General features: G+C 48.6%; 1 protein-coding gene across 1 annotated transcript in view; it reads left to right on the top strand.

The window, feature by feature from the left end:
- The first annotated feature begins 535 nt into the window (after positions 1-535).
- SARDH (sarcosine dehydrogenase) overlaps positions 536-13357 on the top strand; it is a 110681-nt gene continuing 97859 nt past the window's right edge. Inside the window, exons 1-6 of the mRNA XM_037879945.2 lie at positions 536-662; positions 3293-3620; positions 4623-4801; positions 7281-7460; positions 8632-8755; positions 9106-9206. Of these exons, the coding sequence (XP_037735873.1) occupies positions 3299-3620; positions 4623-4801; positions 7281-7460; positions 8632-8755; positions 9106-9206 (906 nt within the window). The 5' untranslated portion in view covers positions 536-662; positions 3293-3298. The remainder of the gene's footprint in view (positions 663-3292; positions 3621-4622; positions 4802-7280; positions 7461-8631; positions 8756-9105; positions 9207-13357) is intronic.

The following is a 13357-nucleotide window of genomic DNA, read 5'->3' as shown; positions in this document are numbered from 1 at the left end:
TTAAAAAACAAGTTTGGGGTCCAAACCCCAGCTTTGGATAGTGCAGTCCAGGCTCAATTCCAGTTAAAGCTCCAGTCCAGGTTTGATTTTACTCTGCTGACATTTTAAGGGCAGGAGGATAATTTAACAGCAGGAAAATTGGGCTGAACGTTCAGCTGTTCCGCTATTTACTGGATTCTCTTTCTGGCCGTAAGTTAACAGATGGCATACAGCTGAAATAGCTCTGGCCAAGCCCAGGGGAAAGCGATCAGGCTCTGAGGCTGGAGCCTGTGCATTCAATTCCCATCTGGGCTCTTTGTTTTGTACCCTGCCTTGGTCAGAAGGAAGAGAGATTGGGTAAACTAATAGGGCTTTTCCATCTCTAACATCTCTGATCCTTGCAGCCTTCAGTCTCTGCTCATGAATGACAGTGCACTGTCCATCTTGTCTGGGTGACTAGGCCGGCTGCCTAGAGCTCTCTGATCAGGCAAGCCAGTGCACACGTTGCACTGTACTCACTTCCCAGACTCTGGGAATAGTTGTAACTGGCCAGCAACGGCAAAGACTGAACTCTGGCTGCGGTTCTCTCAAGTGCTAGTTACTGTTTCGGGGGCAGTGGTGCGCGTGTGAGAGACAGCAGGAGAGCGTCAGAGGAAACAAGAACCTCACGGCCGTCTGCCCAGGTAAAGTGAACTGAACTCCTTTGGACAGCAGTGTGTTGTGTGCGGTCAGCTCCCGTCGCTGGCAGGGAAAGCCAGGCTTGCCTATGCAGAGGGGAAATCTGAACAGAGAGGGCTGTGTCTGAGCAGCCAACAGGTCCCTTACTGGCTCAGAGATGAGATTGTGTCTTAAATGACAGGAAAGCTTTCAGGCTGTAAAGTTCATGGTGAGACCGGACTGTGGGAAATCTCAGGAAACGTGGTTGCAGAGGGAAGACTTTCTTGGCGCTCAGAGATATGAATATCAAGCCTTCCCCTACCCCTGTGGCAGAGTAATAGGAAGAATCAGCCTGAAAACCATTAGGGTTGGGGTCTGGCTTGTTGTTCAACATAGAGAAACTTTTCCGCCTAATGAGAAAAGGAGCGGGGATCTGCTGGCTGAAGTCTCCGGTCTCTGCTGCAGGAACAGTGACCCTAGATACCCTGGCAAGATTCCTTAGCTCTGCTGACTCTGCAAGAGCCGGGAAGACACATTTACCCAGAGCAAGACTTAAAGCAAAGGGGGAGGAGCTGCATGCTTCAGCTGTGTAAAATAACACACCCAAACCTGCATATAGGGCCAGAGCTTCATGCCAGCACCCAGCCTGAGCAGACAGCCTGGGCAGATGCATGCACTGGGGGCAGGAGAGAGGACTCGACGTTTCACCCAGCAGTGAATCCTGGGTCTGTCTCTACCACACGTCACTTATCCTTTATGACCACGGGCAGGGATTGCCATGTTTTGTATATAGGGGCAAATCCTGCCCCCTTCATTGTGTCCCTGAGGCCCTGATTGCAACAACATTATTCTTATTTGTTTATATTACCCTCGTTCCTAGAAGCCCCGGGCTCAGGTCAGGAGGGCCTCAATGTTCTAAGTGCTGTATAAACACACAACCGAAAGATTGTCCCCTACCCGCAAGAGCGTACAATTGAAATGTAAAGTGCGCTTTCCACTAGGCTGTGTGCACAGCACTTCTGAGTACTCTGAAGCATGCGTTTGCAGTCTTGCCAAGCTCAGGTGGTGAAAAACGGGGAGTCAGCCCCCCCCAAATTATGAGTCTGGCTTAAAAATCACAAGATTTTCAAAATATAATAAAATTTGGGTCCTTTTCATTGGCCTTTTGGGTTCTGAGCCTTCAGGGAGCACTCAGGTCACGTTTTCAAGCTTTTCTCCACCATGTCAAGGGCTATAAAAATTGTTTTTAATGAAAGCTGAGATTCTCGTGAAATCACTTGACTCCAGCAGCTGGGGCTTGAAGAAAAGCACCAAGAATCACAAGACTCTCATTAAAATCATGAGACTTAGCAATACTGTATTTGAAAACCCTTTTAATCTACTTGGCACACAACGGGCACCAACTACCTTTGAGTAGCAATGTCTTCAAGCTCATAAAAGCTAATGGGGGTTACTCTTGTGTGTGCAAACTAAATCATTGGCTTTAGAAATTCTCAGTCCTTTAGTCCTGTGCCACTAGCAAACCTCTGTCAGACAAAAAGTTGATTCTTCAGGCTATTGCTTTAGCGTTTGCTTTGGGCATGTAATAGAGTTGGCACCCGCCTCTCGTGAGTGCCCCATTCTGGTTGGGTGTGTCTGCATTCTTTAGTTCTGGTGACCCCTTTCGGTGGTTCTCAGGTGGGTTTGTCAGTGAAACAGCGCTCGGGCCAAGTCACACTGTCTGCATGTTAACCAGCACAAACCCCTTCCATGGTATACGGTCCGCCGGAGCCTAGCTCAGTACCCCTCTGATGGTGGCTCTCTCTAAATCTCCCTGGGCTTTGCTCTTTAAGTAGTCCAACCCAGGTATGGGGCTGTATCCCCAGGGCTTCCTCCCTGGAGATACTATCTTCCTGCAGCCCTCCCCAGGCTCAGTCCCTACTCAGTCCTAGCAACCAGCCAGGAGCTCCCTCAGTGCTCCCCTGGTCCCTGCTAGCAAACTGTCCATGGCCCTGCTGCTCTTCCAGGCAATCAGGCCTGCAGTCATTTCTTCTCCTGCTCTAAGCAGCAATTGACTGCTGCTCTGCAGCTCATTTTATATGGCCCTCCTGGGCCCTGATTGGCTGCTTCCTCTGCAGCCACTCTAGCCTGCTTGAAGGACCTCTCCACTGCTCCTTCCCTGGGATTGGTGTGGCAGAACCAGCAGGGGGCGTTTGGACCTAGTCCACTCCATCACAGGGCAGCAGCTGGTTTTTAGCAGGTCTGTATTTAATGGGATGCTTTCCTTTGTTGCAAATGCATTTCAGTTTACAGCCACCTTCTGTAGTTTTTGCTTACGGTCAGTAATAGTTCACCTGGGTTTAAGAGAGACAAGGTGGGTGGCAGGTGGATTTCAGAGTTTTGAGGAGCTGAGGTCAGGGAGACGCCATGTGATTCTCTTTCCCATCCCTTCCACAGCACCCTATCTTTCTCCAAAGCCATTTATGACCTGAAATTCCAGGTTGTGGCCGTATGGCAGGGATCGTTTTTTTTGTTTGTTTGTTCTGTGTTTGTATTGTGCCTAGCACCATGGGTCCTGACCCAAGATGATAATAATAACTCCAGTGTGGACTTTTGTATGCTAGCGCGTGGTGAGATCTTTGCTCGGTCCATTGAAGGTTTGTCTTTGGAATTCCAGGTCACCATGGCCTACCTGAGCTCCGTGGTCCGAAGAGCTGTCTCCTGCCAGATGTCAGCATCTGGGAGAAACATCCACCTCAGGTGTTTCAGCAGCGGGGCAGGCCAGACGGCAGAGAAGAGCGTCCCTTACCACAAGACTCTGAAGGAAGAGAGCCCTCAAGGCAAAGGGCCGACCAGGCCGCTCCCGAAATCAGCCGACGTCGTGGTGGTGGGTGGAGGCAGCTTGGGATGTCAAACCATCTACCACCTGGCTAGGATGGGGGTGAGCAACGCGGTCCTACTGGAAAGAGACCGTCTGACATCAGGGACCACCTGGCACACGGCCGGTGAGCAGAGCTGTGTGTGTGGAAGCCTCTATAGCAGAGCAAAGGCTCCAAATTAGAGCTGCAGAGGGAGGCTTTTGGAGCCTGATCCTGCCGGGTGCTGAGCAGCCATCAGCTCCCTGCGGCTGCTCAGTTCCACGTGGGGAGAGCTCAGCCCCTCTCCGGGTTAGGATGTTTGTGACTCTCTCAACCTTGCCGCATAGATGGGATGCCCTCCTTGGGGACCTGGGAAAAGAATTGTTCCTTCAGCTCTCAGTTAAGGGGTTATTATGGTACCTTGGCCCTTTAACAGCCAAGTCTCTCAGGCCTCAGCTCGCTATTCCTTGACCCTATATAGGAGTATCGCCAAGGCCTGACAACATGGGCCTCCAGAAGTCTGGCCTTCTCTTCCCCACCTCGTAGGGTAGAGGGGAAAGAAACACCCCTTTTGCTATTGCCCAGCAGTCTTACCCCCAATCCCCATGGCGGGCCTCTGGGTCCTTCCTTGGGCAAGCCCGTGCCAGACTACTGAGGAGCCTCCTTCCGATAGTCCCTGGCCCCCCTGGCAGCTGCCCCACTCTGCATAGGTGCTGGAACAAGGGAAGCTGGGGGTGCTGCTGAACCCCCTGCCTTGAAGTGGGACACTGAGCTCATGTCACGGTGCTGATAAAGCCTAGCTTGTGTGCTTGGTGCCCGAATGGACCCTCACTTGTTACACCTGGCTACTGAGTGGGTCGTCAGCAATAAGAACTGAGCCCTCGACCTCTGGACCTGAAAGCGTGAGCCTCTACTGTGTGAGCTAAGAGATCCATAAGCGGTGGTAGCTGGAGACCTTTATGTGGTCTAGCTCCTAGAGGGAGCCAGCAAACCACAGCGTGGGTCACATCTAGGCCAGGAATGCTGCTATTGCTAAAACACCTGTTGTGCTATTCTCACAGTTGACCTGTTTGTTTGCTTGGCTTGTAAGGTAGGGTTGGAATGGGGAGGGGAAGCCAGAGTCTACTGGAACTTCTGTGGTTTTCCCAGGTCTGCTGTGGCAGCTGCGTCCGAGTGATGTGGAAGTGGAGCTGCTGGCTCATACTCGCAACGTGGTCAGCAAAGATCTGGAGGAGGAGACAGGTCTGCACACGGGATGGATTCAGAATGGCGGGCTCTTCATCGCCTCCAACAAGCAGCGGCTGGACGAGTACAAAAGACTCATGTCTGTAAGCGGGAATCTCCTCATCTCCTTCCTTCTCCTTCTACTTATTCACAGATCACCGAATCAGGGCTGGTGCTACCCATTAGCTAGACTAGAGGGTCTAGTTGCCGAAGGATTTTGTACTGCCACCCATCACCATGGTATCTGAACACCTTCCATGCAAAGAGATTGGCAGTAGCGAAATCCCTAGTGGACTTCTTGGCATCTCTGGCTCTTAGTGGGTTATCGAAAGCTCTGCTTTGGACAGTTATTTTTCAGGACATGGTGGCTGTAGGTGGTTGATGTGGAAGTTGTTCTGGTTATGGGGGAAAAGGGGAAGCGTTGTTCTATGGATGGACAGACTCTGGAGTCTTCTAATCTCCTCTGGATGTTTGTTCAATAGCCCTATCCACTCTACCGAGAATGCCGTATCCCTGGCTGTAACATGCGTTGGTCTAGGCTAGCCAGGGCTTTGTGTTCTCCTATGTCCCAGAAGAGCAGTTAATAGACTGAAATGCAGCCTCGAATGCAACTGGGTCTGATCCATTGATTGCTTTGAAGATTAGGACTAAGGCCTTAGTCCCTAAAGTAAAAAGAGCAACCTGCTTAAATGTCTGTGCAATATTTATGGAGAAAATCCATGCCCCTTAGAAAACGGGCTAGTGTGAGGGAGGGGATGGATCCTGTCTTCTACCATGTCACAGGGAACCCGCCGCGTCAATCTTCAACTCGGCTGCTTTGACTTGCAGCATCAAAACAGGACAGTCCTTTCATCAGCCAACCATTTATCTTCTGCTGCACGGAGAGCCCAGTTCTCCCCATGACACAGAGGGAAATTTTATCCATCAGTCCTGATTGGGGTGATTGCTGTTTATTTAGACAGCTCATTTTTCCACCCCGCTTGGAAAGTTAAACGTGGCCTCACTTATCATTCATGGAGCAGCCTTGCTGGCAGGTTCTGAAACCCTGATCCAAAGCCCAGGAGTGTCTCCCCTGATTTCAACAAGCTTTGGATGCAGTAGATCCTGCCCCTGTAGAACAAAGATAATGCAGTGTCAGTAGCTGCCAGGAAGGAGGGAGGTGGGAATGGGGATCAAAGGGTACGTCTCCACTGCCCCTGGAAACATGCTTCCCAACCCAGATACCCAGACACGCGCTAGCTCTGCTTGAGTGAGGGGGCTAAAAATAGCAGCGTAGCTGGACTAGCTGCCTGAGTATAAACTCACCAGACAGCAGGTCTGTACTGGGGCCGCTGGCCCAAGCTGCCATTACCCATGCTACCTCAGCTACAATGCTCTTTTTCACACGCTGGCTCGAGCAAAGTGAGTGCAGGTCCAGCTACCCCAGTTGGGAAGTGCCCAGCGGCAGTGGAGATGTACCCAAAAAGAGACCCAGCGAGAGGAGGTTGGCCATAGATCACCTTGTGATCCCTGGTGGCAGAGCCCACACAGACCTTATTGTCCCAAGTGATACAGGCATGTGCTGAGATTCTAGCTGAGGAATTGCCCTGGCCAGTAAACCATGCATGGTGGCTACTGCAGCCTTTATGATAATGGCCTCTTACTTAGTAGAGGGGTCCTTGAGATTCAGTTGAATCTGAACACTGGTCTCACTCACAAAGTGAAAGGGATTCTCCATGCAGGATTAGCCGTGAAGTCTGGTTTCTCTGCTGATCATAATGCTGTATATAGGGTGACCAGATGTCCCGATTTTATAGGGACAGTCCCGATTTTTGGGTCTTTTTCTTATATAGGCTCCTATAACCCCCCACCCCCTGTCCCGATTTTTCACATTTGGTGTCTGGTCACCCTAACTGTATTCTCCTCCCAAAGCAGCAGAGAGATACACAGACCCAGCCAGTCCTCTTGCCTTTTTCTGCTGGGAAGTACACACATTAGCATTTGATTTCAAAGAGTCACAATAAAGACCGGTTACATGACACTAGTTTCTTCTTTAACTCCTGAACTGCTGCACTTCTAGTGAAATATACACTATGAAAACGGCTGTGTCCATCTTAATACTCTTTGATTCAATGACCTAATAGACACTTAACGCTCATGAGGGGTAGAGGGATCGAAAGCGGAATCATTGGTTTTAAACCTCTCTCCACCATACCCGGCTTTGGGGACTCAGGTAAAAAGGTTCTCGGATCTAATGCATCCCTGATCTGGGCTTTGCAAAATGAAACCTGTCCACTGCCCATTGCCATTAAGTACAGCATCATATTTCCAATTGCACCGCTTACTTGTATAGGACTAGGGTAATGTCCCTTTAAATAGTTTGAGCCCTCTAAAGGTGTTCACCATGTACTGTGTTTTGGGAATCCACCAGAACCCAGTTAGATTATCAGTGCGTATGTAGTTAGGCCTGGCATGTTTGCATGTAGTTATTTGGGACGCAGGTGTGCCCCTGTGGTTTCTTCACATTGTTGATTGTTTTGCAGAGATGCCAAACCACGCTGTCTTGTCTGCATTAATACACCTGTTCTCGTGTCTCGTTTGTAGCTGGGTAAGGTCTATGGCATAGAATCGTACGTCCTGTCCCCTGCAGAAACCAAGGACCTGTACCCACTGATGAACGTGGATGATCTTTATGGCACACTTTACGTTCCTAAGGATGGCACAATGGATCCTGCCGGCACCTGTACAACCCTTACCAGGGCAGCTGCTGCCAGAGGCGCTTTGGTAATTGACTATTGCACATTTGGGTGGGTGTCTGAGCATTGTAGCTTTTCACAACTCTCAAATTCAGCCAGACGTTCTCTCTCTATACATTTTCCCTCCTCTCCCCTTGATCCTTGGCTTCCTGCTGTTCCCAGCTTCCACCATTCTCAAAGCCAGATCTGTTTCAGAATTGCCTTGTTCTGTTTAACAGCGCCCCCCTTTGGCAGATTGGGGGTGGCGCTGACTGACTTTGAAGGGAGTCCCAGCCATGCCTCATCAGAGATGGTGGTTTTGTCATAGAGCCATAGGAGCTGGGGAAGTAAAGAGGAGGGGGGAAAATGGGAAAAGGATATGTGACCAAAACAGCTACATCGTGAAAAACAAGTTGTTGGTGAGGGGTAAAATACAGCAAGCTCATTGGGGCATGGACCAACATTTGGATCTGTGTTTGTACAGCACCTAGCACCTGGTCCGTGACTGGGGCTCCTCCGTGCTAACCACAAAACAAATTGATAATTATAGTTCTCTGAGATTTAAAATTACCTTAAAAGGCCACTGAGAGGCGGTTTAAGCCCAAAATTAAAGAGGGGAATTTAATTCCCTTGCAGTAATAGGAATGGTTTTTATGAAAGTTTAAAAAAAAAATGACAGCGCTATGTTTGGATTAACATTTCCCCTGCTGGGAAGGAGAGCCTTGGGCCGAAGCCACTGGCCTGCATCTTCAGAGTAGAGCTCAGCAAAATTTTTCAGCTAAAACATTTTGCAAATTTGTGTCGGTTTCAATTCATTGTTCATTTCAAATCCGCCCCCCCCCCCCCAAAAAAAAACCCCAAATCTTTTTGTTTCAACATTTTTGAACCACAACATTTTGATTTTTTTAACTTGAAATGACTTTTTGCTTCAAAATTTCCTTTAATTTAATTTTTTAAAATTCAAAAATGGTCAAAACGGAAACAAATTCTCTCATTCTATCTGAACTGTAAATGTTTTCAGCTTTTTCGATTCGCTGAAAATTTTCGTTTTCAGCCGGACCTGAAACAATTTTTGTTTTGAGTTTTTTCAAAATTGCCAATGAACTCACAATGTGTGCTCTTCTCAGGAGAGCTGGGTTACTCATTTGGTATTATGAGTCCAACCCTTAACATTCATACCCCAGGGGGATGTCACTGTGCTTCTCTTTCACTGTCTCTAGGTAATAGAGAATTGCCCAGTGACCGGTATTCAGGTCAGAGCCGATGACTTGGGTGTGCAAAGGGTAGCTGCGGTGGAAACAAACTATGGGATCATCCAGACTCCCTGTGTGGTGAACTGTGCAGGTAGGAAATCAAGGTAACATAGCTACAGCCCTGCCACTCGGCATAATCTGATGGGGATACTAGTCCTTCCTGTCCCAACAATTAGGAGACTTTGTCCAATCTTTGAGTGAGGCATTCTTTGGTTCACCATGTCTGTGCTCAGGGAGGAGAAAGATGCCAGATGAATGCAGCTTTTGATTGTGTGTAACACTGAGCCAAAGGGCCTTGTTAACTCCCTGTTTCCACACATCAGGGGGCAGCATTCTGGACTCTGAGCCTCAGGTCTCTGGCGCAGCTCCTCATAGGTTCCAGAAGTGGCCAGAGGCATTGGCTGTGGTCACTCACCGAGCGGTGGTTTGTTTTTACGACAGGAGTGTGGGCCCGAGCCCTGGGCCAGATGGCTGGTGTAAACGTGCCCCTGGTGGCTATGCATCATGCGTATGTGGTGACGGAGCGGATAGAGGGCATTCAGGTCAGTTCATTGCTCTTCTTCTCTAACTGGAGGGTTTGTCATCAGACAGGGGCATGTGCTGGGGGCGCTTTCAGGAGGGGACTTGATTCAGAAATTGTGGGAGGGTCTCCTGGTTTTCACAAACGCTTCTATGACCTGGGACACTTTTTTCTCCATAACATCCAACCTCCTTTCCTTTCCTAGAGGTGGCTTTGTGTGTCCCATCTTCTCTAGGAGACGCTTTCCTTGGTGAATTCAGTGACAAAACATCTGTGAATAATCTTGCCAATGAAGCCTACTCTTGGGCTTAGCTTGCATCCCTGGCCCCTTTTATCTGGCTAGCCATGGACATTCAGGTGGAGTGAGGTCCTACTCACAGGAATAGCCCCTGAAAGCAGAAGTGCTGTGAATCACTGGATATGTCTGTATTGCAATCTGAGGTGTGACTGCCGCTCGGGTAGGCGCACCCATGCTCGCGCTCCTAAACGGAGCAGAGTAGATGTGACTGCAGGGGCTTCAGTGCAGGATAGCAATGGGAGTATGTACCCGAGATCCCCGGCGTGCTGTATTTTGCCCTGCGAGTGCAGGTATGTCTCCCCGGGCTGCAGTCACACCTCAGATTGCAGGACACACATACTCAGTGTGTACATCCGAGGGCTATTTCACCCACTGTTGTTGTTCAAACAGTAGTTTCGCTGAACAAATGTTCACAGATAATCTGCAGGCAGAAAGGGGGACTCCTCTGGTTGATAAAGCTTAGACCAACCAATCTGAAACGGGAACAATACCAGGTGACTTTAGGTGACCGGCCGTACAATGGAAATAGCAAATCTGAGCAGCAGATACACAACACATGGCTGTCTAGTGCCAAATAGCACCAGGTTTACAAATAATCCATTGGTTAAAATGATCTTGCACTGAATAGCACTGGTGACAAACTAGGGGAAACACGCAAAAACATCCATGAAAACTATTTCCCTGGTTTTGGCAAAATGTCCTAACCCACATAGGGTGACCAGAGAGCAAGTGTGAAAAATCGGGACAGGGGAAGGGGGGTAATAGGTGCCTATATAAGTCAAAGCCCCGCACGTTGGAACTGTCCCGATAAAATCTGGAGATCTGGTCACCCTAAACTTTCTCTAGAGCAAAGCAGTGCTGTGACGCCGTTGTGTGTAATGAACAAGCTAATAAAAGGCTCGACCTGTTTGCGGGTAATCTGTGATTGGAGGCAAAAAGGCTACATCTGTCAGCTAACTTACACCGTTTGATCAGCTCTGCTCTCGGGAGCCTGCCCGGACCCGAAAATTCTGTTGCATTCTCTCCGTTCTTGCACCATGCCCATCCCCACGGCAGTGGGCTGTTGGTAACTGAACTGGTCGGGCAGGACAGGCGTGAGTCTATCCACACTAGCTTTTTGTGTTCGGGTCCGTTGTGGTTTTGCCCGACATCCCCACTTGTGCTGCTCAACACCCCTGCCGCAGTGATGCCATCTGGGTACTTCTCTCACTGCTCCTGGCTCAGCTTAATGAAGCCACTGCCCCTCTGAGCCGTCTCCTTGCATGAAAGAGCACATTGCCTATTTCTACACCCCCCTCCCTTCCCCCGGGTCAGGGCTGCGGGAGAGGAACCCTACTGTTCTTTGCCGCTGGAATTGTTGTCAGAGATCCCACTGCCCCATCTCAGCACATCTGCCTGTAGCATTTCAGAAACAAATGTCGCCTTGGAAAAGTTTCATTCCTCGGCCTGCAGCTAGATGATGCTCTTGGGCAGCACGAGCACTATGCAGCAAAGGGAGTATTTCAAAGGAAGAGTTCATGGAATCCCTGGATGTTGACTGGCTTCAGACGTAAGGACATGCAGGAGGGACCCCTCCATACCACGTACATGCCTAGAAGAAACGGGCCAGTCCTACCCCATGCTGCATCCCACCAATTTCACGGGAGCTGCAAGAAGGGTCGTTTAAGACAGAATTTGACCCAAAGTGTGAAAGGGGAGAGTCACTCTCCCTCTGGCTTCTGTGGGATTTAAGCACATGCCTAAGTGCCAGGCTGAACAGGGGTTGATTTAAACACGTGCTTAAAGCCAAGCATGTTTTTAAATGCTTTGCTGAATTGGGGCCTAAATGCTGCTGCATTATTCACATATTTTTAATGTTAAGAATGCCATGCTTTTATCAAGGGTTCTGCACCAGGAGATCTTAAAGCACTTTACATAGGACATCGCTCTCATGATGAAGTGGAAACTGAGGCACAGACCGTTGACGTGACTTGCCCAGGGTCACCCAGCAGTCCACTGGTAAAGCCAGGAATAGCACCCAGTCCTGAGTCCCAATCTGGCCTGTGCGCTATGCCAGACTGCCTCTTCTTGCAGACTGGGGTCGGGGTCCATGAGTGGGACACCTATGCACTGTGAAGATACAAATAATTAATATTCAGTAATTTAATACATTACTGTCATTCTGTTTAATATTTACGAATATTTTAACACAGGACGCTGTTTCTTTTTTTCCCCACCTTTCATAGCAGAATTACCCTCTGGGCTCTGGTGTTTTGTGTTTGATAAAGGAGTCCAGATATCCCCAGGTAACTGTGTTTCATCTTAGTAAACAGCCTTTATGGAAAGTCCTGCAGCCCTGCCAAGGAAATGATACAGTTTTCTAAATATTTTTGAACCATCCTGCGAAATTTCAGAGACATTTCTATGCTTTGGAATTCTATAAGGGTGTTTGAAACCATACAAAAGGAGGTGATATTAATTTGTGGCCTATAGATTTTTAGAGTAATTTTGTATTAAATTTTCTGTGCAACCCATCTGTTTTCCCCCTACACCTTGACTCTTTGACAGTTGATTTTGAAAAGTGCCATTTAACTATATTATTTTTTATACTGCAGTAGCATCTACCAGCCTGACCCAAAACTGGGCCCCCACTGTGCTAGGCACTGCACAGAGATATAGTAAGAGACGATCCTTGCCCTGAAGAGTTTGCAACTTAAATAGATGAGTAGAAGAGGAAAAACCTCAAGTGACTTGCCCAAGGTTGTATAACAAGTTGGTGGCAGAGTGGATAATAGACCCTAGGTCTCCTGACTGCTAGGCTAGAGGCCTATCCACTAACCACAGTGCCTCTTGTTGAAATGCTGATTATTAATTTATCAGTAAAAATACAGTAAGACCCTACAATAATGCCATTTGTGTAACTTAAATATTTTCATGCTATGTTGTTAAAGTCGATATTATTCTTTAACTATGTATTAGTGTCTTGGCTGCTGTACTGTTTCATCTTGTTGTGTAGGTGGGGTAAGAGAGAAATCATTTTTTCCTTTTAACGTGGATCAAAACACACGGGTCTGCCAGTTCTCCTCCTGAGAATGTCTCTAGCAGCTCTGCTCCATCCTATTGATTTCAGGCCTTATTATCTGAATGGTGGCCCCAAGAGGATTGGAACCCCCTTGCACTAGGCCCTATACAAGCACATCAGTTAACTCAGCGTGACCTAGGGGATACAGCACTGGACTGGGATTCAGTAGACCTGTGTTCTGTTCCTGACTCTGGCCTGATGGGTGACCTTGGGCAAATTGCTGTGCCTCAGTTTCCCCAGTTATAAAATGGGGATAATGATACTATGACTTCCATTGCACATGCTTTGAGATCTACTGAGGATAAGAGCTAGGTATTATTACTGTCTTCAGGTGACTACACAAGTGCAATCTTGTCTGCTTCCACAGTCACTCTTTTGTGGAGGTAAGGTAAATTTGGTTTTTAGATTTCAGAGTAACAGCCGTGTTAGTCTGTATCCGCAAAAAGAAAAGGAGGACGTGTGGCACCTTAGAGACTAACAAAGTTGTTAGAGCATAAGCTTTCGTGAGCTACAGCTCACTTCATCAGATGCATTCAGAGATGGTTATACTTCAGTCTTGTTCAGACCCATACGGAAATCAGCTTGCATTTCAGCGCCCTGTAGCTCATGCTCTTGGTCTGGGGCTGGGACGCACAGCAGATCTGTTTAGTGAATTAAACTCGGCCCATGTAAACATATTAGCACCTCCAGTTCTTCTGCAGCTGTTTAGCCCCCTGTGCCCATGGGCAGCGTGTGCGGGGAGGATGTCTCGGTGCATTGCTCGTATCATGTCCGCCGCTAGTCTTGTTCTGCTGGTGTTGGAGCAGTGCTGTCA

Source organism: Chelonia mydas, chromosome 16 (genome assembly GCF_015237465.2).
Source record: "Chelonia mydas isolate rCheMyd1 chromosome 16, rCheMyd1.pri.v2, whole genome shotgun sequence".
Classification (NCBI taxonomy): domain Eukaryota; kingdom Metazoa; phylum Chordata; order Testudines; family Cheloniidae; genus Chelonia; species Chelonia mydas.
This window is presented reverse-complemented; position numbering and strand designations above follow the sequence as displayed.